The sequence below is a fragment of the Gouania willdenowi genome, chromosome 7 (genome assembly GCF_900634775.1).
Source record: "Gouania willdenowi chromosome 7, fGouWil2.1, whole genome shotgun sequence".
Taxonomy (NCBI): Eukaryota; Metazoa; Chordata; class Actinopteri; order Blenniiformes; family Gobiesocidae; genus Gouania; species Gouania willdenowi.
In genome coordinates, this window is record NC_041050.1 from 11,641,356 (window position 1) to 11,665,827 (window position 24,472).

General features: G+C 38.2%; 1 protein-coding gene across 1 annotated transcript; it reads right to left on the minus strand.

Annotated features, from left to right (window-relative positions):
- Positions 1-202: 202 nt before the first annotated feature.
- dag1 (dystroglycan 1) lies at positions 203-24,225 on the minus strand. Its single transcript, XM_028452248.1, is given in 4 exon segments — positions 203-4,012; positions 4,735-5,101; positions 5,103-5,268; positions 23,951-24,225. Coding segments are annotated over 3 exon segments (2,709 nt in total). The 5' UTR covers positions 5,135-5,268; positions 23,951-24,225; the 3' UTR covers positions 203-1,702.
- Between the last annotated feature and the right edge of the window lie 247 nt (positions 24,226-24,472).

The following is a 24,472-nucleotide window of genomic DNA, read 5'->3' on the forward strand; positions in this document are numbered from 1 at the left end:
AAAAACATTTGTGGATAACTTGGTGTTTCTTATTGATGACAGGTTGGTTCACATCTTGAGAACCATTCCAAAATCACACTTTATCCCCATTAAGTGCTTTAAGAATGTCCCCATTGAAAAACATTACATTTTTATCTACATTAAATATGATAAAAACAACTTATTCACAGAAACAGAAATACACACTGCTTTTGAGGCTTTACAAATAGTATTACATTTTATTAATATATTTTCATAAAACAAGTTTAAGACTGTATCAAAAACTCAGTAAAAACATTAGATTTTCAACCATTTTTTTTCTACCGCTGATCAGATATGAAATGTACATAATTCACATAGTGTACTGGTTTCTTGGTTTCCCATTGTATAGAGATATGTGAACTTTTTTCTTCATTTTTTGATGGGAAGGTAAACGTTCTTTTCCACCCACAAACTATATATATATTTTTTTTTTAAACGATTGTGAGAATAAATCTAGACAATTAAAAAATAAAATCATTTCAAACTTTCACCCTTCCTTCCTAAAATTCTAATATGCAGTTTTGGAAATTTCACAGGCACACTAATATGTACATCCCCATGACCCCATGCCTCATTAGAACAGCAGGCAGTGCACTGAACAGTTGTGCACCACTTGGAGGCCGAGCAGTGATAATACAGTACTCTATGCCCACCCCATCCTTGACACTGATATGACCAATAATAAAGGACAGTGGCTTAACCTCATTGACTGAACCTTCACCATGGTTTGAACCACATGTTTTCAATGGCTCCCGTTATGATGTAACATCATCACAAGGTGATATCACTGACCGCTAACATAATATCTGCAACAGAAAATATCTGTTCATATTACAGGCAGGTTCAGCAGCAAAAAATAAAAATAAAAATAAAAATTGTAACTTGAACAAGCTACATCTACAACAGGCGTGATCAGTGTGATGTATTCAGTGATCAAGTACCAAAGGTATCTCAGTCGTGTGGTGAACTCCTAGATACAAAATATTGTCCCTCTATTAGACTACCACTTAATGCTTTCAATTCTGCGCAAGACACATAGTGCAAGGTTTAACAAGAATTTGCATAAGTGCAAGGTTTGCATGTTATTGTCAAGAGGGAGCAAAGCACAGAAAACGGAACAGATTGATGTTAAAAACTAATTTCTGTGTAAATAAAAAGGTTTCATGCTTTCAGGTGGGCGATGTATTCGTCATTCCCCTCTAGAAATAACAGGTGCAAAATCTTAGTAAACCTAGCCGAAGGACAGATAAGACTGAACTCAGAAAGATTAACATTGTGAGAGAGAGCCTCAAGTCTGTTGTCATGGTGACATTTGCTCAAAGCACCATGGGCTTCAGTCCTTTTTGCTTCTTTATTATTTTCTATACAATAGAAATAGTACACAGTTGAAGATAAAATTGACTCCTTGTGGAAAGAACAGACAAAAAAGAAAATGCAAAAAAAAAAACAGAGAGAGAGACGAAAAATAAGATTTGAATCACAAACCCTTCTCCATTCATCTGTCTTTAGTAGAACTGTATGATAATGTCTTATCATGATAGTCAAAGTATGGGTATGGTCACCTGCTTCTCTACAAAGTCAAAGCAGTTTCATTGAACACATGTAAAATTACTCCTGTAGTGGTTTTCTCCAAGTATCTCTATATTGCACCTGCTTTTGAAACAGAGCTCCACACACTGTGTTAGGGGGGCACATAGGGAGGGGGTGACCTGTACGAGGTCATGTTCTTGGGCCGAGAGCCTTTGCCCTCAATTGGGACAGTAAATGGCGGTGGTGGCTGATATGGTGGGGCATTGGGATCGTCATCCTGATAAATTGAATACTCTTCCAGCAAATCCTGGTTGAGTAGTGTGCTGTGGGGGCCAGCCATGTTCGGGTATTCTGGAGGTGGAAGTGGGGGCTTTTCCTCCTGAAGAATGAGAGGGATACTGGAGGATGGGGGTGACTTAGAATCATCCAACTCATCAGCAAATATGATAGGAACTCCCTTCTTGATGAAAGTGGCTTGCTCTTCAATGGTCATTTTTCCTTTGCGCTTCTTGCGGTAGCAGACCATAGCAATAATCCCTGCTATGAGCAGCAGTGCTGCTACCACCACAGCAGGAATAACGGTGTGTAGATAAACATCATCACTGCTTCTCCAACCTATATCAGGTGAAGATGTAGCTGTAGGAAGCACAGGGGCTATCACTTCTCCAGGTGGAATGAATATATAGCTCTGACATTTATTGGTGCCACGAATAGAGATATTAATGGGCTTGAATTCAGGCTCCATGGCTTTAATGAAGGCTAACTTAGGTGTCCCTTGGGGATCAGAGATCCTGTTGCTGAGAATTGTAATTTGGTCCTTTGGGCAGGGGTTCTGTGGCAGACTGTTATTGGTCCATTCTACAACAATGGAACCTCGGGTAATATTCCGTAGGGTCACTGTGCTGCTATTGCGATCTCCGAAGGCATAGGCCAACTTTTTGGTTAGAAGAATCTTCTTATGAACATCATTGCTTAAGGTTTTGGGATCCCCATGAAAACGAGCTGCAAACCTAACAGCTGGTTTGTCATTAATTGACCAGCGCTGTACTCGAACCTCAAATGCATCCATGATGCTCTTTCCACCTTTATCAGTAGCTAACATGAAGTACTCATGATTACCCTCATGCTGCTCATCTGGAAGACCGTACAAAAGCTGGATAGTGCTGTTGAATTGGATCCACGAGGTTTCACTCACTGTCTCCTTGGGTGTCCTCTTCAAAGTCAACCGTAGCTTGTCAGTAGTACCATCCTCTCTGTCAAAAAAGGCATCAGGAGCAATCTTTACCTCAAAGTATGTCCCCACCCAGGCAGTAACCTGATCAATGGGGTTGCGGATTTCTGGATTTTGATTGGAGTCTGGAGCAAAGGACAGAGGAGTTGTGTACTTAGTTGGTTTAGCAGTAGTGAACTTTGGTTCACGAGAAGAAGGGGTAGTGGTTTTGGGTTTCTTGGTTTTCCTTGTAGCAGTGGGTCTGGGTCTTTTAGTGACGCTAGGTTGTGTTGGCACAGCAGTGGCCTCGACAAATGTAGGCCGAGTCATGGTAGGCTGAATTGGCATGGTGCTTGTAGTTCCTAATACTCTGGTAGGTTGTGGGGGTCCAAATACAGGTGTATGGGCTATCTGATCTTTGACTCGCATAGTTGGCTTTATAGGAAGAGGCAAAGGACCACGTACTGGAGGAGCAGAGCTATCAGTTGCCAGGGCAATTGATGGAGAAGTTGGAGTGGGAATTATTCGAGAATGAGGCTCTTGATAGACAGTTGGAGGTAGAAGGGAGGGAACAGGAGTAGGAGTGTTATATAACTGACGTCTGACCCGCTTTACTCCAAGTGGTTTTTTGTTGACAATGTGCCAACCGACAACCGGATATCCAAGTCTAGCTGACATAGTGCCATCCTTCGCTGAGGTTTGCACACTACTAATGTCAGGTACGCTGCCCTGATCAAGGGCACAACCAACTTTCCATGACAGTAGAGCTCCATTCTCCACCACTTTCTTGGCATTTCCTGGACCAGCCATGAACGCTGACATGTCGAAAAGGCGATTGTTTACAACAGGGACCACCCTCATGTGCTCCAGAGGCACATGAGAGAACTTTGTCATAAAACAAAGTAGATTCACCCTCTGTTCAGCTGCCATCTTTGTCAAATCAGCATCCAAAATGACAGTGAGAACAGTGACAGGCTCCTCTGAGCCACAGGTGAAAGGCTGGAAGCCGTTGGTATCAGACTGTAGCGTGAGCAGGGCAGGCTCAGTATCCGCCCGTTCTTCTGGGTATACTTCAATAGAGAAGACTGTGCTGGGACCGGCAAGGCTTTTCATCTTCTCGATTTCATCCTCGGCTGATACCTCGATATGATACACACCTTTATCTTGCTCCAGAGCCAAGCCCATGAGAATACAGCTTTCTTTGTTCCAGTACAGCCAGGATGGTAAAGTTTCCTTACCCATCTCAGTGAGCTTGAAGAAAAAAGGAGAAACTGAATCAGTCTTAGCATAGTAGATTGATGTTTTGATTAAAATACACAAGGCCATGTGATACAGCTGTCATAAACGGATAAAAAATGTCATTGTATAAATTGAGATTGATTATATTTCTAATTTATTAACGAGGCATGTTTTTGGTTTTCTTTTAATGATAAAATTTGCTCTTAGTCTTGTATGTTCCATAAATACATATATTCAAAATTAAGAAAATTTTAAGAAAAGAAATGACAGAAAATAATTTACCATCCCCACTCCAACACAGTTCTATTCAGTTTATCGAATCTGGCTAAATGTGAACAGGAAGGACAGTGCGGTTCAATTCATAACAACTCTGAGTCATCACTCAACATTTTGAGTTATTACTGTATGACAGGATATCATTTTGCATCAGCACTTGGGCAGATTTATCTCATTCAGAAGGCTGACTGGAACAAATTTTAATACAGTGCGCTTCAATCAGCAATGATAAAGTGATCCAAATATAAGTGATAAATATTGTGTAAAATGTACGTTTACAGGGAATAAAATGTAAGAGATCATGCAAACACTTAAACTTTATTAGAATATAACTTAATAAAAACACTTTTAAAATGAAAATAATCATTTAAAAAAAAAGCATATTTTAAACCAAATACTAATCAATCCCTTGTGTCTCTGTGAAGACATTTATTACATCAAAACTGAAAAGTACTCACATGGATGTTGCAGCCTGCATAATCAGGCTCTAGAGGGACCTTGAATTGGAACACCTGGCCCACAATCGCAGAAGAGTCTGGAATGGCAGCGTGCACTACCCCATTCTTTGCAGAGGAATTTGGGACAGCTGGAGGCAGCCCTTCACCAACTGACGATGCTGCCTCCTGTAGCTCAAAAAGCACAGACGACTGCATGGAAGCTTCGAGTTCCATAGGTATCATCTCCACTATTGTTTCATGCTGCTCAGGCACGGCACACGGGACCATGGTGGCCAGAAGCCCCAATAGCAGAGAGATAGTCCTGCATGAGAGAAGCCTGCTCCTCCCAGCATCTACGCAGCTCATGGCTGGCCGTTTACAGTGCATAGCAGATGTCTATGAACCACTGGAGAGGCCACATGCACTACTCAGTCTGATAATGTACTTGTTGGTTAAACCCCCTGATGATTGGCTCGTCTCACAAATGTAGTGATCCTCTTTGTTGCCCTCTGTGATCCATGAAGAAATCTTTAATTAGATATCCATGTCTGCCCACTGTGGAAGAAACAAAAAAAAAAACACTGTGAGAAGATACAAAGTCGTAAACCTGTTTGTCAGGAAATTCACCTTGTTGACATATAAATGAGAGAAACATGATCATACAAGTCAAACAACCGTTGCAGGAAGCAGTCTCTTTGAACAGAGAGATACATAAGTTTTTAAAGTATAAGGGAAGGCAAGGTAAATTTATTTGTATAGCGCATTTCATACACAAGGCAACTCAATGTGTTTTACATGATAAAACATTCAACTGTTTAAAATCAATAAGAACATTTAAAATCATCAGTAAAATCAATTCAAATCATCAGCAAACACATTACATCAACAACATGACCAAAAATCTCCCTCTCAATCATATGCAGTAGAGAAAAAAGTGCCTTAAACTTTGATTTAAAACAACTTTGATTTGAAACTATTTGTAACAACTGCCTCTATAGTTGGGACTCCTCCATAACAACTAGGATCTTATCACGGAATCAACCAATGAAAATGGAATCCACTGTTAAACGCGGAAATGTTTCCGGGGACCATTCAGTCAAAAACTATGCAACTCATCACACACTCCAAAATACAGAGCCAACCAGTTGCACCATGTCAGGGATTGTAGCATCTTAAAGATCGAAGATTAATGATAACTTGATAGATTCTAATAATGTAAAATATTCTGGCCACTAGTGGTGAAATAACCGATGTATCCTTGTGTCCATTTATTTTTGTCTCTAATCATTGCAGTCTAGAATTATGTCATCAGGATAATTTATATTAGAGTAATTTTAATGTTTATCAAAACTTAATCAATAAACCTGCTCAGATTCAGTAAACCATTGATTCCTGAGGGGAAATTGGGTAACATTAATGCTACTCTCATTCATCTTCATATGACATATTATAAATAATAAAAAGGAGCAGTCAGAAGAATCCATGTCAGCACAACTTATTTATACATTTTAATTGGAGCTTACACATGGTTTTAAATTACATTTTTGTTTAATCATGGTTTTCTTTTTTATTTACTTATTTTGTTTCCTCACAGGAGTTGAAAACCAATATCTTACTTTAAAAAATGATAAAATATATCCAAAAACACAGAATTTATAAGAAAAAAAATGGAATTTGGAAAAAAAATTAAATGTATTAACACCAAATAACACCTCCGCCTTTGTCTGAACACTCCTGGTTACGCTTGTGCTATCGTCCTTCGGCCAGGGTAGCGGACGTCATTTGAGAAATGAAAGCAACTACTTCCTGTTTTACAGACCTTCTGAAACTGTTCACTTCCTGTTTCCTTGCGCGAATATTTGCTAAGTAGTATCAAAGTTCACATGATTATAATGTCAACATTAATATTTATTTAAATAGTTGTTTCTGCAAATGCTCTGTGCACACGTCTGTACAACCACTGGACCCCAAAGCTTAACCCAGGGGAAAAACGTCATGAAAACTTAAAAGGGGAGGTATGATGAAAAAATTCACTTTCTAATGGTTTTGCTACAGTGATATACATCCCTTTAACCTCATTCAGAGGGCCAAAGTTGAAAAAGTTCTGTTTCCTCCCTCCCTTGTTATTCCACATTTTGTAAAAAGTCAGCTCCAAACGGCCGAGTTGAATTTTCCCCCGTTCCTGACATCACCTTCAGGAAACTCCTCCTGACAATCCTCTTTCCTCCTACCATGGACATAATACACACCTCCTAGAATGTGAGCTCCTCCCTCTTAAACTATCTAAAGCAAACACTGCCGTTTAATATAGAATACATATAATACTTTATTGTCATATGTAAATGCAAACTGCACTACTGGACACCCAAACTGCACTACTTTTTCTGCTGCAGGTGTCTGCAATCTTTTTGATCGTGTCGGGAGTCACTGCTCAGAGCCACGGCCCCATTGTTTACACCCATCGGCTGTTAGCACTCCATGCTAATGCTATACCAGCCTATGAAGCGAGACCCGACATCCCTCGTGAACAGAGGATGTCGCGCGGGGATGTAAACGGATTTGTGGCTTACAGTGCTAACACCGGACTTGGTTTTGGAATTGGACAGCTTCCAACTTTTACAGGACATCGGAGAGTGGTAAGCGGAAAGGAGGGGGTCTGGCTGTGTTTGTAAATGATAGATGGTGTAATCTGGGGCACATCACTATCAAGGTGCAGTTTTGTAGTAAGGATACTGATGTCTGTGTCCCTGTGGAGGACGAGGAGGAAGAGGATGTTCAGCCACTGAGAGGATGAAGGTCCACCTTCACATCATAAAACAGTTTTTGTCTAACTGAACATCACAATAGCTGCTTTGATAGCCATGTGTCTTACTGTAATATGCAGTTTTTTGGCTGAAAACAATAACAAGTGTGTGTGCATAGGAAAAGCTAATCGCTTGTGATCGCTGTTGTGTATGGCTAGCATCTACAGACGCGCCTACTCATGAATATGCAATAGTAGGCTTCGAATCAGCCCATTTTGAGAATTGCTCTGAAAGTGGCTTTTCAGAGGGCTAAACATCCAGAAAACAGGTGAGTTTGGGAAAATAAACCTCAAACACTATGTTGTTGGGGTTCTTAGAACAAATGGAGATAAGTGAAAAATAGCATTATACTGTAACTTTAACAACAGAACCAACATAAAAAAACCAACATTTTACTTGAACCTAATTCTTACAAAGAAATGTAAAGTCTGAATATGGTAATACAACAACAGGAAATACTACAGCAGGGCGTCATTATAATTTCACTACTTTTCAGACACCTGGTACTAAAACTAAATTGTAAATAGAATGCCAGCCCTTACGTTTACTAGTATTTAATGCACCAATTTTACAGTAATACATTTGTATAAAAAAAAGTTGCAGGACTGTGCGTTATCACATTAAATTATCCAAATGCTGTCAAAAAAAAAAACAATTATCTAAGATCCATCTTTTTAATATTATTATTCATTCATTTCACAAGACAATGCTGATAAATCTACAGGGAAAAATGAGCCAAAATGGCTCGATCCATCTGCTGTGCACGGGTTGTTCAAACCGGCAACTGAAAATTAGCATAAAGCAATATACATTGCAAACAAATACAAAGCGCCGTAACACAGTTGAGGTTCATGAGATAATTTATTCAACATTTTCAAAACTAATAACTCTCACAATTCATCTTTATTGATGGAACTTATAACCAGGCGATACTAAACCTGCCAGTGTGGATGCAAACTGATAATATTCTTAAGTTTTTATAATTAATCATCTTGGTTTATTTATGTTGACATAAAGATTAAAATTTATATATTTCAGTCACTCATTTAATAAACTAACAAAACAGTACATTGCAATGAACTTTAACTACAGAACTTCACTTTCAATGTGGCACTGAAATTAAAATGCTTTACATAATAATTACGAAATCATTATTTTGTTTTGAACACTTTTTCCGTATTTATTATTCCATAATGAAATACTTAGATAAGAGCTGTGTCGAAGGTTGTTTGTATTGGTTGTAAATTTTAATTAGATGCCCTGGGGGTTGAAATTAAAGTATCCATTGTGCTGACCCAGCCAACCCCAATCCTGTTGCACTCAAACGGGCAGAGAAGGGTCAGCCATTTGCCTGGAATCCTAATGCCTGACTGGCTGTGACATCCACTAATACACTATAAAGCAACGACCGCTCTGAAAGCCTCCAAAAAGATGTAATTCTCTGGTCAGCCTTTAGGTCTGATCTCTGCCATGAAATCCTCCAATTTAAACAGAAACAGCCTGTCAAAGAATGTTTTATGCCTTCCAAACTAACCACTGCAATGTGTGGATGATTCATACAAGAAAAGGACAGTAAATAAAAGGCACTGCAATGGAGTGAAGAAACCTCCTAAAATGCCAATATGAGTGTACTTGTGTATATAAATGAAGATTGAAGCTGACTCTCAGTGTTTCGGAATAAGCCGTTAATTATAATGAATGTAATCAGGGGTAGTCATTAAAGGAATTATTCATGCATGAAGCACTATGGTCTATCAGTAAACTGCATGTCCTCAAATGCAAAAGCAAATAAGTCTCAACTAACTGCAGTGCTTTCTCTCACTGCTTGAGCGTAGCTACGACAATCAATTACATAAACCTGTTTCAAACCTGAATACCAATAAGGAAAATTACCATTCCAATCTAGATCCCAACAATAACATCATGACTGCATCTCTGACGGCTGACATTCCAACATCTGCTTTATCTCTGTACCGATGGGAAATGACATCAAGTATCAAAAAACTGAGGACATAATCCAAAATACTTTTATTCACTTCAACATTGTGTTGAATAAAGCTATTTTTGACAACCCCTAAAATCCAAGGCTTGTTTTCAACGCCGAGAGCTCTAAGGCTGCTTATCAAACAGCTGAATGACTGTATTGTTGCTTTGCACAGATTTAAAATTGATAACAATGTTTGCAGGAGGGTGTGATCAGAATCTCTACAGGATTTCAAACAGCAGATTTTGCTTATTATTTCAACCCAGAGTATAGACTGTATCAAAGCTTTTTATAATGGTTTGGATTCATAAGTAGGGCCGCCGATTTTTCGTGATTGCGGAAAACGGAATTCACGTTCTAACACGGAAAAGGCAATTTGACCTTTTTTCTTTTTTAAATCAGGCCCAAATGTGACATGGGAAATTGGAAATGCCTCACATATGCTCAATGGGATAATGTCACACATTTTACACATTACTTTTTACAAAAAATGTCCTAATCCAACCGTATCCCCATTTAAAATATCATGCTACGTGTTACTAGGGCTGGCCATTATGGACAAAAACTCACATCTCAATATTTTTTGTCAAAAGCGCAATATAGGATATAAATCTAGATATTTTTAACTTAAAGTCTTACCAGAAAGACAATTATTGTTTTTTTTGCTGGTGAAAAATGTCACACAGGCCCAATTATTAGCTAACAGCTGCACAATATGTGCCACTTTTGGCAGAGCCTCATCTGAAGTGTGTTTTAAAGAACAACCAGTTAATATTATTATGACCCTATTTAAATCTGAAAAGGCACTGGTACAAACGTTGGCTGTAATTAAAGATTTCACAAGTAAGTTTGTTTTGGGACCATATAACCGATTTCCATGGTATTTTTGATAGACCCTAAGGGTGGCTGAGGGTCGAGCATTGTGGCTAACATATCCCGTGTGATGTAATCTTGCGTCACATCACTATCTATCTTGTTTACATAAAGTCTCTTAAGCATATAAAATGTTAAATTAACAACAGTAGTTGACCAATATATTCATATAGCATGTTAAGTACAAGCAGGGGAAGACGATTAAATGGAAAAGTGTAAAGGGATGCGGGAATGGGTAAACCTGAGATAAAATAGGAGGCCCTAAATAAGTAAAGGTACTAACTGTATTAGTATCTTAAGTAAGCCTTAAGTAGGGCCCTATAAAATCCGCGTTAACGGAATCGCGGACGGAATCGACCAATAAAAACGTTTAAACGCGGAAATGGACAAAATCGGCATGAAACGCTGTGACCGTGGTGCAAAGAACATTTTTTATGGGGAAATGTTTCCGGGGACCGCTTATTAGGTGCACCGCCCTCTCTCCTCCTGTCCTGGCTGCATTAAACTCATCTTAAACCACCACAAACATCCTCTAAAACAATGCAAATCATCACTGACTCCTAAGTACAAAACCTCTAGTGTCCGTTAACTTGGTTTCGTGTAGCGCAGCGGCGCTCTGTGAAAACGTGATCAGCTTTAATCATCTTCACCTGCTCAGTGTTCGAACTGTTATGCCTGGCTAACTAAGAATAACTCAGTCCGTGTCCTTTAGTTCTTTTTATTCCAGCTTTGTGTCCGTGTCTCGTAGTTACACATTCACAGTCAGCAAGCTACCTCAAGTGCAACCGTTTCAGTGGGAACATCCAGTTTATAAAATAAAAGTCCATTGGAGCAACGTTATTAGAATGTTACATTCTAACATCTCATCAGAGCTACAGTAAAATGCATTTGAAATAATTAATTAATAAAAAAATAACTAATGAAACACAATAATGAAAACAATCAAAGTTTATACTTAATTGATTTTTTTTAATTAAGCAATGAAAAATTTAATATTTTTTTTCTGTTAGAGAGTGCATGGCTTATTAGCCAGAACATTGTTTTGTTTTGTTGTTTTGTGGTTTTTGAACTTCAGTGTATTGCATGGTGTTACTTTTGTCCTGACTATGGGGGACAAATTGTGTGTACTTTATTTTGACATACATTTTTGTTTAATTAGTTTTTTTTATTTATTAGTATTTTTTTTTTTTCCTCACAGGAGTTAAAAACAAATATTTCCTTTAAAAATATAAATATTTCTAAGAAAACGTAATTTAAAAATCCATCCATCCATCCATCCATCTTCTTCCGCTTAGCCGTTTCCAGGTCGCGGGGGCAGCATCCTCAGTAGGGAGGCCCAGACTTCCCTCTTCCCGGCCACTTCCTCCAGCTCTTCCGGGGGGACCCCGAGACGTTCCCAGGCCAGCCGAGAGACATAGTCTGTCCAGCGTGTCCTGGGTCTTCCCCAGGGCCTCCTTCCGGAGGGACGTGCCCTGAACGCCTCACTAGGGAGGCGTCCAGGGGGCATCCTAATTAGGTCCCCGAGCCACCTCATCTGGCTCTTCTCGATGCGGAGGAGCAGCGACTCTACTTTGAGCCCCTCCCGAATGACTGAGCTTCTCACCCTATTGCTAAGGGAGAGCCCAGCCAACCTACGGAGGAAACTCATTTCGGCCGCTTGTACCCGCGATCTTGTTCTTTCGGTCATGACCCAAAGCTCATGACCATAGGTGAGGGTTGGAACGTAGACCGACCTGTAAATTGAGAGCTTCGATTTTTGGCTCAGCTCCCTTTTTACAATGACGGACCGGTGCAGACTCCGCATCACTGCAGACGCCGCACCAATCCGCCTGTCGATCTCTCGCTCCATCCTTCCCTCACTCGTGAACAAGACCCCGAGGTACTTGAACTCCTCCACCTGGGGCAGAACCTCATCTCCAACCCGGAGAAGGCACTCCACCTTTTTCCGGTCGAGAACCATGGACTCTGATTTGGAGGTGCTGATTCTCATTCCGGCCGCTTCACACTCGGCTGTGAACCGATCCAGTGAGAGTTGAAGGTCACGGTATGTTGGAGCCAACAGGACCACATCATCTGCAAAAAGCAGTGATGCAATACTGAGGAATTTAAAAATTCAAGTGGAAAAAACGGAATTTGGAAAAAAATAAAACGTATTTTATAGGGCCCTACTTAAGTGCACATTTGCAGGATTTCAAACTTTTAGAGTCAAGCCAAGTTGCCATGTACACAATGCTTTAGAAAATACTGCAAACAGTTTTTACCTTTACTTTGTGATTGATAAGAATGTAAACAAACAAAAACAAATGTGTAGCTGGAGTGTGTTTAATCAGAGATCAGCAGAATGTGTCCCATTTAAAATCCACAAGGCGGCGGCTCTGAATGACGCCCACATTTTAATGTAAGAATTACCAGTAGTGTTTTTCCCCTCCAATAGTCCACATCAAGGGTGCCCATTACATGGTTTTTAATCAACAGGTAGGCTGATATCAAGGAGGTGCAATTTAATCATGTCTGTTACCACCCTCCCATTGCATCCATTGGTTAAATTAGTATCAATGCATTCATGTAGCGTGTTGTTCACAGACAAGATGGAACTAACTGTTCATTATTCTGGTCTCTGCTGCGTTGCATCATAAAATTTGGCCATGTATGTTCTCTTTACTTTACGTGCTGAGTCTGCGAGACTGAACGCGAGGGTGAAGAGCATGTTTATTAAGAGTCATCACAATGATGGTTCATGTACAGTTGTGGAAAACAAATGCAGCCCTGGAGCTAAAGGTTAAAGCAGGAAAGGTTGTGATTTAAATAGACGTGTTTTTCATCATGGCTACAAAAGTCTGTTCCTGTGTTTTTATTTCTGGGAGTTGTGTGTATGTGCAGCCTGTTTGGTCATGTGACATTTCCTGAGTAGAGTCCTGGAGGGTGGGGTCGGGTGGGTAGCCGACATCGCCGCACCAACTGTCATGGTCTTGTCCCCACCCTAACTGGCGGCAGTCCTCTCTGGTCGACAGCCACCAGGGGCGAGGAGGCCCGGTCCCCTCAGCAGAGCGGAGAGGGCGCAGTGTGGTAACCAAGTCATGAATTAAGTAGGTTTGCCTTGTGTGAGCCACCATCAACCTAAGTGTTTAGTTTAGCACGACAAAGATGCAGAAAATGAATACTGTGGTATGAGGAGGTGAAACGCTGCTTCTTTCAGCCAGATTGGGGCCCCCGGAGCAACCGTAATAATCAATTAGTCTGGTTACAAACTGTGTCACTACAGCCAATATGACTCATCCAAGCAAAATAGCTGCAAACGTGTCTCACAAATGGAAGGGTTCATTTATATCCTGCTGCTCTAGAAAGACTTTCAAAGAATATAACCTAACAAAATATCTACTATCATATATGACCTTTTATGGAGCAATTCACTAAAAGTGCAGTTTAAAACAATAGCTGTAGCGATTATTGTTAGTTTTTGTGCCCCCTGATGGCATTTCCACATCCATCCAATTTCAGACCAGCTTGTTCCAGGGTCACAGGGGTCTGCCGGTGCCTATCTTTGACTCACACTGGGCACTAGGCAGGGGTATATCCTGGCCAGGGCGCCAGTCCATCGCAGGGCAACACAGACACAAACAACCACTCACACTCACTCCTACGGGCAATTTAGAGACTCCAATCAACCTAACAGTCATGTTTTTGGATTGTGGCAGGAAACTTGCAAACTCCACACGGGACTTGAACCCATGACCTTCTTGCTGTGAGGCGGACGTGCTAAAAACTAATCCACCGTGCAACCATTTCCAAATACAAAACTACAAATAACAACACGTGCGAACAGTATATGTAGCAAAAATCATGAATATTCCTTAATTGACAAGATTATTAAAATCTTTAAAAAAATAAATAAATAAATGTAGTTTTGTTTTTTAGTTCATTTTAATATATAATAAAAAATATATATATATCACGAATAGCAATTTCCAATTAATTTTATTTTAGGGAAGAATATATATATATATATATATATATATATATATATATATATATATATATATATATATATATATATATATCGGGATATAAATCTACCTATATCGTGATATAAAATTTTCTCCATATCGCACAGCACTACAGTGTAGAATGTCTGTTTACAGTGACACTGTTTCTGTTTGCACTTTGTAGAAATGCCTTTATTTTCTAACAAGACTGTACAATATTTTTTTTATATAGAAATACCGTAAGTTTACAGTAATGCTGCATTACTATTGTCTTAGCACTTTATTTATTTTATTTTTTTATGGGGAAAATAAATCTAAAACGATAATGAAAAAGCTTCAATTTGTATTTAATTATACTTGTGTGTTTTAAGTTAAATTATACATATTCTGCATGTTTGTTACTCAGGCAAGAAGTGCCATTACACCGTTTATCAAATCACAATCGCATTATTGTTTACCATAATCACAATCGCATAATTTCCCAAAATCGTGCAGCACTAAGCAGGAAGGAATGGCTATATCCCACCGAAGCTGACGCATCATCATCAATGCTAACCACAGGTAACTGCTTTCATAACATGTTCCAACAACAAGGGAATTTGGTTCTGCTTTTGAGATTGCTGATGTAAGGTCTTTGATTCACATGGGCAATTATAAGATGCCCATAGCCAAGCAACTTTAACAGTAGATTGCAAAAAAAGCATGGCCATTGCTGGTCCTTAACATATATGAATAGTTCGAACTCTTAAGAAATGTAGGATGGGTTTGCAACAAACGACAACAGAAAAAAAAAAAATGTTATGTTTTTAAAGTCATTTTCAACTTTAGTTTCCACCTGTTTATTAATAAAGAGGCATTAGGTAGCTTAAGCATTTTCTGTAATATATACTAAAACTATTGTTTACTTTTTAAACCATTTTCAACTTTTTTCAATTTATAAAACTGGGTTGATTAATGCAAATAATATCAATTCAGTAACAGCTTAGTGTTATAGTTTACAGGGAATTCCCTTATTCAATGGTACATCACATGTGCTGAACAGATTACTGTAAAGCAGCATTATTCCACTCAGTATTTCACAAAGGTTTTGACAAGACTGCAGCATGCAAAGTTACAATCTACATCTATTGACTGTGACTTTACCAACATGCTCGAGTAAAGACAAATCTGTTTTGTCTTGGCCGCTCTTTAACCCATTTGGGTGGGTTGGAGGGGGACCTCATTGTGGAACAATTGAGTAAGTTCAATGGCTCTTCTACCAAAATGTCCTTCCCATTTATGGTGCTGCTAACCCACTTCTGGCTTGGATGCAATAAAAAAAAACAGTTTGACAGCATCTTCAATTACATACAAAGTGCAAGTTGGGTGCTAGGCTAAATGTTTCACCTGATTTGTGTTGCATTTGCGTTTGAATGTAAAACACAAAAAAATTACCATGGAAATAGGTTTTAGCCATGAGCGTAATTTAATTCACAATGAGCGCTACACCTCACCTCAGGCTGTTGCCATCCACATAAGGAGAGGAAAAAAGCAACGACTGAGCATCAAAGTAAGCTCTCTACAATGTGCAATGTGGCCTAGATTTTAATCACGCTCTCATTTCAATCTGCAAGTAATGCAGAATCCAAGTCAAACAACATCTCATTAGGAAATATGAAACATTTTAATGTGTTTATTTACAGAGTCCAAAGATGTAATTTGAATGAACAAAGAAACATCATCAGGGACACATTGGATACAATGTGCCTGAAATGAAAAGATTTCAGCATTAATGAGGGCAAGCTTTTTGATGTGTCCAACAATCAACCCAGGCCTTAATAAAAGGTAAAAATCAAGATGTCATCTTTGGTTAAAGGGGATTGACCTTACAAATCTTATGTGTAGCTCAAGTCCAAACTTGATAGCTTATTCTTCCCCCCAAAAACCAGCCTCTCCAAAGGACAATTTCTATTACTCAAATAAAGAAACATTTTGCATCATAGGAAGTGAGCTATACGACACTCTTTCTTCAAAAGAAATTAAGCAGCACAGTTACAAAAAGCTTCATGTATCAAATGTTCTTTTTGATATTCCTAGGGGAGCAAGGGATAATACAATTTGCTGTACTGAGTATATATTCATCATTCACCAAAACCCCTCTGTTTCTTTGATTAACCCCCTTTTTGTGTGGTAAACAAAGAAAAGCTGAGCTGTGGGTGATTTTTGCCCATTTCACACTGGGGCCTGTGCTATCGGGGGGGACAAAACCATTTTTACAACCACTGTATTAATTCAGTCTACGGTTCAACAGTAGTTAAAACTTGAAAACCATCAAAAATAATTAGAGCCCAATACACAGTGGCACTCAGGGCCGATTGAATTGACGTACCACATCCAGCAGCCTCTAGATAGGGCATGAGCTGAATAACAAACATATTCACAAGACAAGCTTGCTTTGCTCTTGGATGTTTCCCTTGTGTTGCCCTCCTCTCTGCTCAACAAAGTAATGAAAAATGTGGAAGGGGGGGAGGGGGGGGGGGGGGGGGGGGGGTGAGGAAAACAAAATCAGCCCTGGTAGAGTGAAAGTCCAAACTGGGCATAGTGACCTGGGAGCCACTTGTTTAGCACAACAAGAAAAATACTGTGTGCCCTCCAAAGCAACAAAGCAAGAGCAAAACAGTAGCAAATTGCTACCTTTTTTGTTTGTTTTAACTTCAGTGTTTCTCAAATGGGGGTACATGTACCCCTAGGGGTCCGCCATAGCACTACAGGGGGTACTTGAGAGAGAAAGAGAGAGAGAGTAGAAAATGAACAAAAAAAGTGTCAGTCTTGGTACCACCCCAGGCATGATATGACCGGAAATGATAAAAACCATAGAATTAAATCTATTCAGGAGCCACTAAATCAGTGTTTTTCAACATTGGGGTCAGGACCCAATGTGGGGTTGCCTGGAGTTTAAATGCGGTCACTAGATTTTTGAAAAAAAAAAATTATTATTCTTTTAATTAAAACAACACAATCTTAAACAACAGTATGTCTATACTTTCACTTTGTGAATCTAGTTCAACTAAAATACAGGAATATATATCTGAGCTCAAACATGATCAAAAACTAATTTGAGAAAAAAAGTATTTGGGGTCACCAGAAATTCTTGATATCAAAATGGGGGTCATAATCTAAAAAAAAGGTTGAGAACCACTCCACTAAATACTGTTTCTTTCCACTTCTTTACAAAATGAGATTCTTTAACATGTGTTATCACTCGTTTAATTCAATCATTATGCTCTATAGTTATTTTTAAATAGTTTTCTAAGTAAAATGTTGTCAGACCAAGGGGTTACTTGGATTCAGAAATAAGAGAAAGGGGTATGAGCCAAAAAAGTTTGAGAACCACTGTTCTAGATTATAAATTCTGGTATTTAAAATACATGTATTGCATATATTTTTCAGAATTATCAACAACGCTCACAGACACAACTCTAATTACAATTTAGAAAGTAATTAAAAAAAAAAAAAGTGCCTTTTACTTAAAATGCAGAAATTGCTTCGAGGTTACTTCCCCTACCTTCTTGCTTCTAACCTTCACCTTTCCAATCCATAGTTTTAGAGCCAATAAAAATATAAATTAACAAGCCCTTAAAATACTTTATTTTACTAGTTAAAAAATATTTGCCTTTCCCCCTCAAGAGTACTATCATTAACAGAGTTGCGAAGCATGGTCTAGTAAGCATTAATTAAAAGTTGTTAATTTGTCATTTGACAGAGAGGGTATTTTGTTTTTTGCTGTTATTTTATAACTTTAAATTCCAGCAGTTTTACTAAATTTATGTGATTGTCAAGAGCTTTGCAAATCAAAAATCAAAAAAACGTTTTTGTTCCCCCAACAGCCACAAAGTGTGCGACGCTTACACAAGTTATTATGTTACTTTATAGCGATGCTTGACTCAAAATGACCCAATTAAAACTTCTAGAGGATACTGTGTCAAGATTAAAGCTAATATGTCTGCAAACTGCTGATAAGCACTACTGAAGGTACCTTAGTAACAATAAGCACTCTTTCTACTGAGACTAGTTAATTTAAGAAAGACGCATTGAATTGCAATCTTATCCAATGTCTGAAAAAACATATACGTATACCTGTGTACACATATATATATGTGTGTATGAGTTCGACATATCACAGCTCTCATTCTGAACTACACCTGTTCACAGACGAAGATAAACTAAATGTCATCCAAAGTTTTCTCCAGTTGAGATTAAGCACGTACAGATAGAAAATACAAAAAATCAAGAGTTAAAACTATAAGCATAATTACAGTAGCCAGCACAACAACATGGCTCAATACCATTTATTACACACACTAATCTTCAAACATTTGCAGTTGGAAATCTGCTTCAACATTTTGGATTTGGACTTTTGAAAATTCCAATCCAGTCAAAGAGTAACTAAAAATCTACTTTTCTTCCTAACTTGTTTCCGTAGTACTTCCTCTAAAACTGTGGTGGCCCTTGAACACACACTGATATACATTAACTACATATATTAATCTATTTGATTACAATGCTTTTATTATATTGTCACAGCAAGAAGTAGAATGATACACCTGAATTTATGTGCATAATTCAAGGAAGCATTAATGGGGTCTGGAAATATGGTGACGGAAAGTCAACAACTTCTGTTAATGATAATGCTAAATGGCAGTCAGCCAGGAAGTGAATGAGGTGCTCAAAACTGTTCTTTTAGAAATCAGTGATAACAGTTTCAACCAAATTGTAAATGCAAATATTGTTAGATGGGGTTGATTTATATATATTTATTTTTCTCCATCATGCATTTTCTTTCAAAAACATTAAGAACCTTGATGGAACGATAGGTACTACTTTTTGTTTTAAAGCTCATTGTGCTTATTTCACCATGGTCTCTAAAATGACAAAACAAGGTTTTAAAAAAAGAATAATAAAAGAAATGTTCCATTAATCAGTCGAAACTTCTCTCAGAGGTCAGAAAAATGCAAACCAATTCAAACTTTACTTCCCCGTTTCTTGACCATTTGTTCTTGCTTGTTTATACATGGGTTTTCCTATTCTTATTCATATATCGGTTATATATGGTAATGTCGTTCTGTACATGTTCACATGAGCATGAATGACAATTTAACAACACTTCCTTTAGGGAGTATAGGGGGACTTGTTAGTTTAAAAGATAGGGAGAAGCTAGTAGCTAAAGCAAAGCTAACATGATTAGTGATAGACCGATACATTGGCCGGCCAATATTATCGGCCGATTTTTGCAGTTTTTACGTGTATCGGCATCGGCCGATGCTGGTTGCTGCGTTTGCCGATCTGCATTTTTTTTCAGAGAGCAGAAATATTTTTTTACTTGTTCTACATCACCTGTTTATAATATTTGTTAAATATGTTTTACTAGTTGTTCGACCTCACCTTTGTTAATTTCAATAAATGTTCCTTTTTTAAAAAATTGAGACTCGTACCATTTGCTATCATCATTGTGTAATTTTTATGATGTAAGCTGAGGGCGCAAAAGTAGTATCATTTCCAAATACTGGCTTAAGAAAATTGGCAGTCTGTATCGGTCATCGGCTAAGGCTGATCGGAAAAAAAATCGGTATCGGCATCGACCCTAAAAAAATGCATATCGGTCGATCCCTAAACATGATTTCATGAGCTGCTAAATATTTTTATCAACACTTAAAACAATCAAAATTCAGATTGCTGATTGAAGACCGACAATTATCAGTTTTTGTAAAAAACTAACGAAATGCAAAAACAGACTAAATCTATATTAACTATCAGAACGAGAAAAATAATTACTTGCTGTACATTTAGATTTTTTTGTAATCAGAAAAATGACTTCTCTGCTCTTGGTTTGTTCCGCCTGCTTCTTGAAAGCACATGGCAGGCTTGAAAATATATTTCAATGAGGTGTTTGAAAGCATGTTCATTGATGGCGAGCACACTGTGCATTTCACATTTACACTTATTGAGTCTACCCATGAAAGATACTGTGACTGTGACTTGTCTATTTATTTAGTGAAGAAGAACATTTACAGATCCCTCAAAGGTTTCTAACATGAAAACAACATCTTATTCCAGTCCATTGATTCTTCTTCACTGAAATTATTGTGAACATAATTCAGAAGATTGCTAATTTAAGACCGACAAATATCAGTTTCATTAAAAACAAAAACAGACTAAATCTACATTTACAATCAAAATTAGAAAAATAATTACACGCTGCACATTTAGATTTTTTTTTTTTTACTTCTCTACTCTTGGTTTGTTCCGCCTGCTTCTTGAAAGCATGAGACAGGCTTAAAAATATCTTTCAGTAAAGTGTTTGGAAGCATGTTCATTTAATATTCACACTTATTGAGTGTTCACCTGACTAATAGATGTCCAAATAAAGTCAAGTGACCCATGAAAGACACTGTGACTGCGACTTGTCTATACATTTCTTTAGTGAACAAAAACAACTACAGATCCCTCAAAGGTTTCTAGCATGAAAATTAGGGGTGTCCCGATCCGATATTGATATCGGTCCAATATCAGCCAGAAAACAAATATCTGATTTTATCGGACTGCATCTAATCTAAAATCTCTGATATATGTCATATGTTTATCCAATTGTAGATTACTGTAGATATTATGGTTAAGGTTAAAATGTATGTAACCTAGGGATGTAACGATTCACTCAACTCCCGATACGATTCGATTCACGATACTGGGTTCACGATACGATTCTCTCACGATTTATTTTACAAAATGGGAATGTAGACAAATTTTTTTGGGGGAAAAAACTAGAAAATACTGTATTATTTTCCTTTTATATTTCATTGTCAAAAGAATCCCTTGATAAACTATTCAAAACAATGCAATTTAACTAAAAATAAATCTTGAATGAAATAAATAAAGGAATAATACAAATGAAAATGAAGCCTATTAATTTAAATTCTGGTTCTATAATAAACAATGAAATACTGCATAATAGTTCTTTTTCTTTTTAAAAGTGCAACTGAAAATGTATTTTGTGCCTTAACAATTAGACTTAAAAAAAAAAAAAAACGTGATTACACTGATTTACGTCATATTTGTTTGGACCAGCAGAGGGCGCTGGTAACACAGTGGTCGGTTGGCATGCAGAAATTCTTGCAGTGAAGAAGAGAAGCTATGCTAGCAGACAGAGCTAATAGAAAACGTGACTTTTACAGATATTCAAGTAATATTACAGATATTCTTTAGGTGCTAAAGGGGCAATGAATCATTTATTAACATATTTAAGAGTAGAAGGCGGCCAGAAAGAAAGTATTAGCAGACTCCGCCCGCCGCCTACACTTGTACACTTGCCCTCTGCTGGTTAAAAAAAGTACTGCGATTCGATTTTCAGAAAATCGATATCAACCGTGATACCTATGAATCGATTTTTAACTGCCTTACGATTAATCGTTACATCCCTAATGTAACCAATTGGTTAATAATAAATGGGTCAGTTTTTCTCATGCGTACTGTTGCTGACTATTGTTCTCTGTTTGAGTGACATCACCTGATCAAGCCTTTTCTAACATTACATGCTACAAAATAGAGCTGGGCAAAAAAATTGAATTTGTAGATAAAAACGATTTTTATTTGCAAATTTGATTTTATTTATTTATTTTTTTCTCACCACAGTTTTTTCGGACTTTTTAGCATTCCGTCTTTGTGGATTACTGTAGCACGATGTGAGCCAGCCCCCTCTTTGTTTACCCCTTGAGTAGGCTGTATGTGTGCCACAGGCATGTTTAATTTTTTATTCACACTATGCTGAGATGCTCAGGGAAGAGTTTATTATTGTTTTAATTGTAATGTTATATGTTATAAAATATGTAATTATCTGATTTCTTAATCAGAAAATGTAAGCTACTGTGAAGTTGCTGTTGCTTAAACCTGGGTTAAAGCTTGAAGTAGTTGAATGACAGAGCCTCATTTACTTTTTACTTTGGGATTGCTCTATGCATTTTAACTCTTGAGGACAATCACATTACTTTTGACAACATATTTGATGTCTGCAGTCATTTTTAAGTGAATTGAAAAAAAAAAGAAAAATCGAAACTCGAATTTTTCTTTAAAAAAATTGGAGATTTATTTTAAGGCAAAATCGCCCGGCCCTACTACAAAATAGGTAATAAAAGTATGTATGATTTGTGCTGATACCGTATCAATATCGGCCAAAACGCAAAACTGCAATATCGGTATCGTATCAGAAGAGAAAAAGTTGTTCCAGGCCTAGGGGTGTTCCGATCCCATATCGGTCCGATATTAGCCTGAAAACAAATATCGGATTCAAATTTCTGGATTTTGCCATTTCTTTTTTTTTTTCAATTCATTTTGTATTTATTTTATTCAATTGTAGAAATAGTATTGAAGGTTTAAATGTATGAATTGATTAATAATATATGGGTCAGTTTTTCTCATACGTACTGTTGCTGACTATTGTCTTTTGTTTGAGTAACATCACTTGATCAAGCCTTTTCTAACATTCCACACTACAAAATAAGTAATTACTATTATTATTAGTAGTAGTAGTATATTAAAGTAAAGAGAGAGAAAACAAAAACAAAAAAGGATGTATGATTCATGCTGATATCAGAGCAATATCGGTATCGGCCGATACGCATGGCTGCAATATCGGTATTATATCGGAAATGAAAAAGTTGTATCAGGACATCCCAAATGAAAACAACTTATCTTCTACAGATTTAATCACTGAAATGATTGTGAAATCCCAATAAACCAAACATCATTCAGATTGATGATTTAAGACAAATATCAGTTTTCGTAAAAACAAACAAAGCAAAAACAGACTAAATCTACATTTGCTTTCAAAATTAGAGACAGCACAGTCTCGACATAATGTGCCTGATAACAGTACACCCTACAAGACATTAGAATAAACAAAACATCTACGTTGAAAGGATGTTTTGGGACCCGTATGAAGTTTCCAGTTAGATCGGGTCACTAACGTGGAGCTAGCGTTAGCCACCAGGCCCGGTTCAGAAAGCCCCCTCTCTATCGGACGCGGCCGGGGAAGGCCTTTGAAAAACTGATGGAACCCTCGGCAGCGATCGAGTCTGATGAATAATTAAAGATCCTGCATATCGATACGTTCAATTCCTAGAGAAACAACACAGCAGTGAAGGAAAGCAGAGGAAGAGCGGCTGTAAGCAGCTCTGGTGCTGCTGCCTCCCTCCGTCCATCGCTGGCGCAGAGATGCACCTGTTTTATTGTAGGCGGAAAGAGGCAGCGGCTGCTGGGCTTCAGCACGCATAGAACAGCCTCTCTACCAATACACACCACTAACGTTAAAAACAGCTGGACACAACTAAAAGCTGTCCGTGTTATGGCGAGTTGGCACACTTTAAAACAGCGTACGGAGATGAGTATCCGCGGAGAGAAGCTAACTCAAATGCTAATATCAGTAAGGATGGCTGGTGCTGTTTATAATCATCTACCTGCCCATACAACCCGTGCTCATTCCACAAACGACTTTAATGAACGGAGAAGACGTAGAAGTCGTTCAAAATACCGAAATAGCATTAAAAAGCCACATTCAAACTGACCTTGTTAGCGAGCTAACGTTAGCCAACCCGCGCCGTAATGTCTTCTCTTCCAGTCGGAGAGCGCAGCCAGGACTGCCCCGGTGCCATCAAATGATGAGAGAACACCTCTCAGACCGCCTCAAACACGCACGGAACATGGACCGAGCAGGCACCGTGGCACGGAGTAACGAAGAACGCGGTTCTGTCCACGGGTCCGGTCCCTGTGCAGCGCTCCCCGGATGCCTGGCTCTGTCCTCCGCGCTCAGGTCCACAGGTTGAGGCCGATGGTGCGCACCAGCCAGGCTCCGCCTCTCTTTTATTCAAAGCTTCATTTCAAAAAGCGGCTTTACTGAAAAAACTGACCTTTTGGCTTTGGAAATCATTTCATCACGATTGACTATGTCCCTTAACTTTTGCACATGTTGTTAAAAAAACAAGTTTGAAAGAATCTATGTATTTGTTTAGTAAAGCATGAGTCATGTATGGTTAGTAACACAACAATAAAAAAGGACCTTGGGTAAAGGTGGATTGTGCTATTTGTTC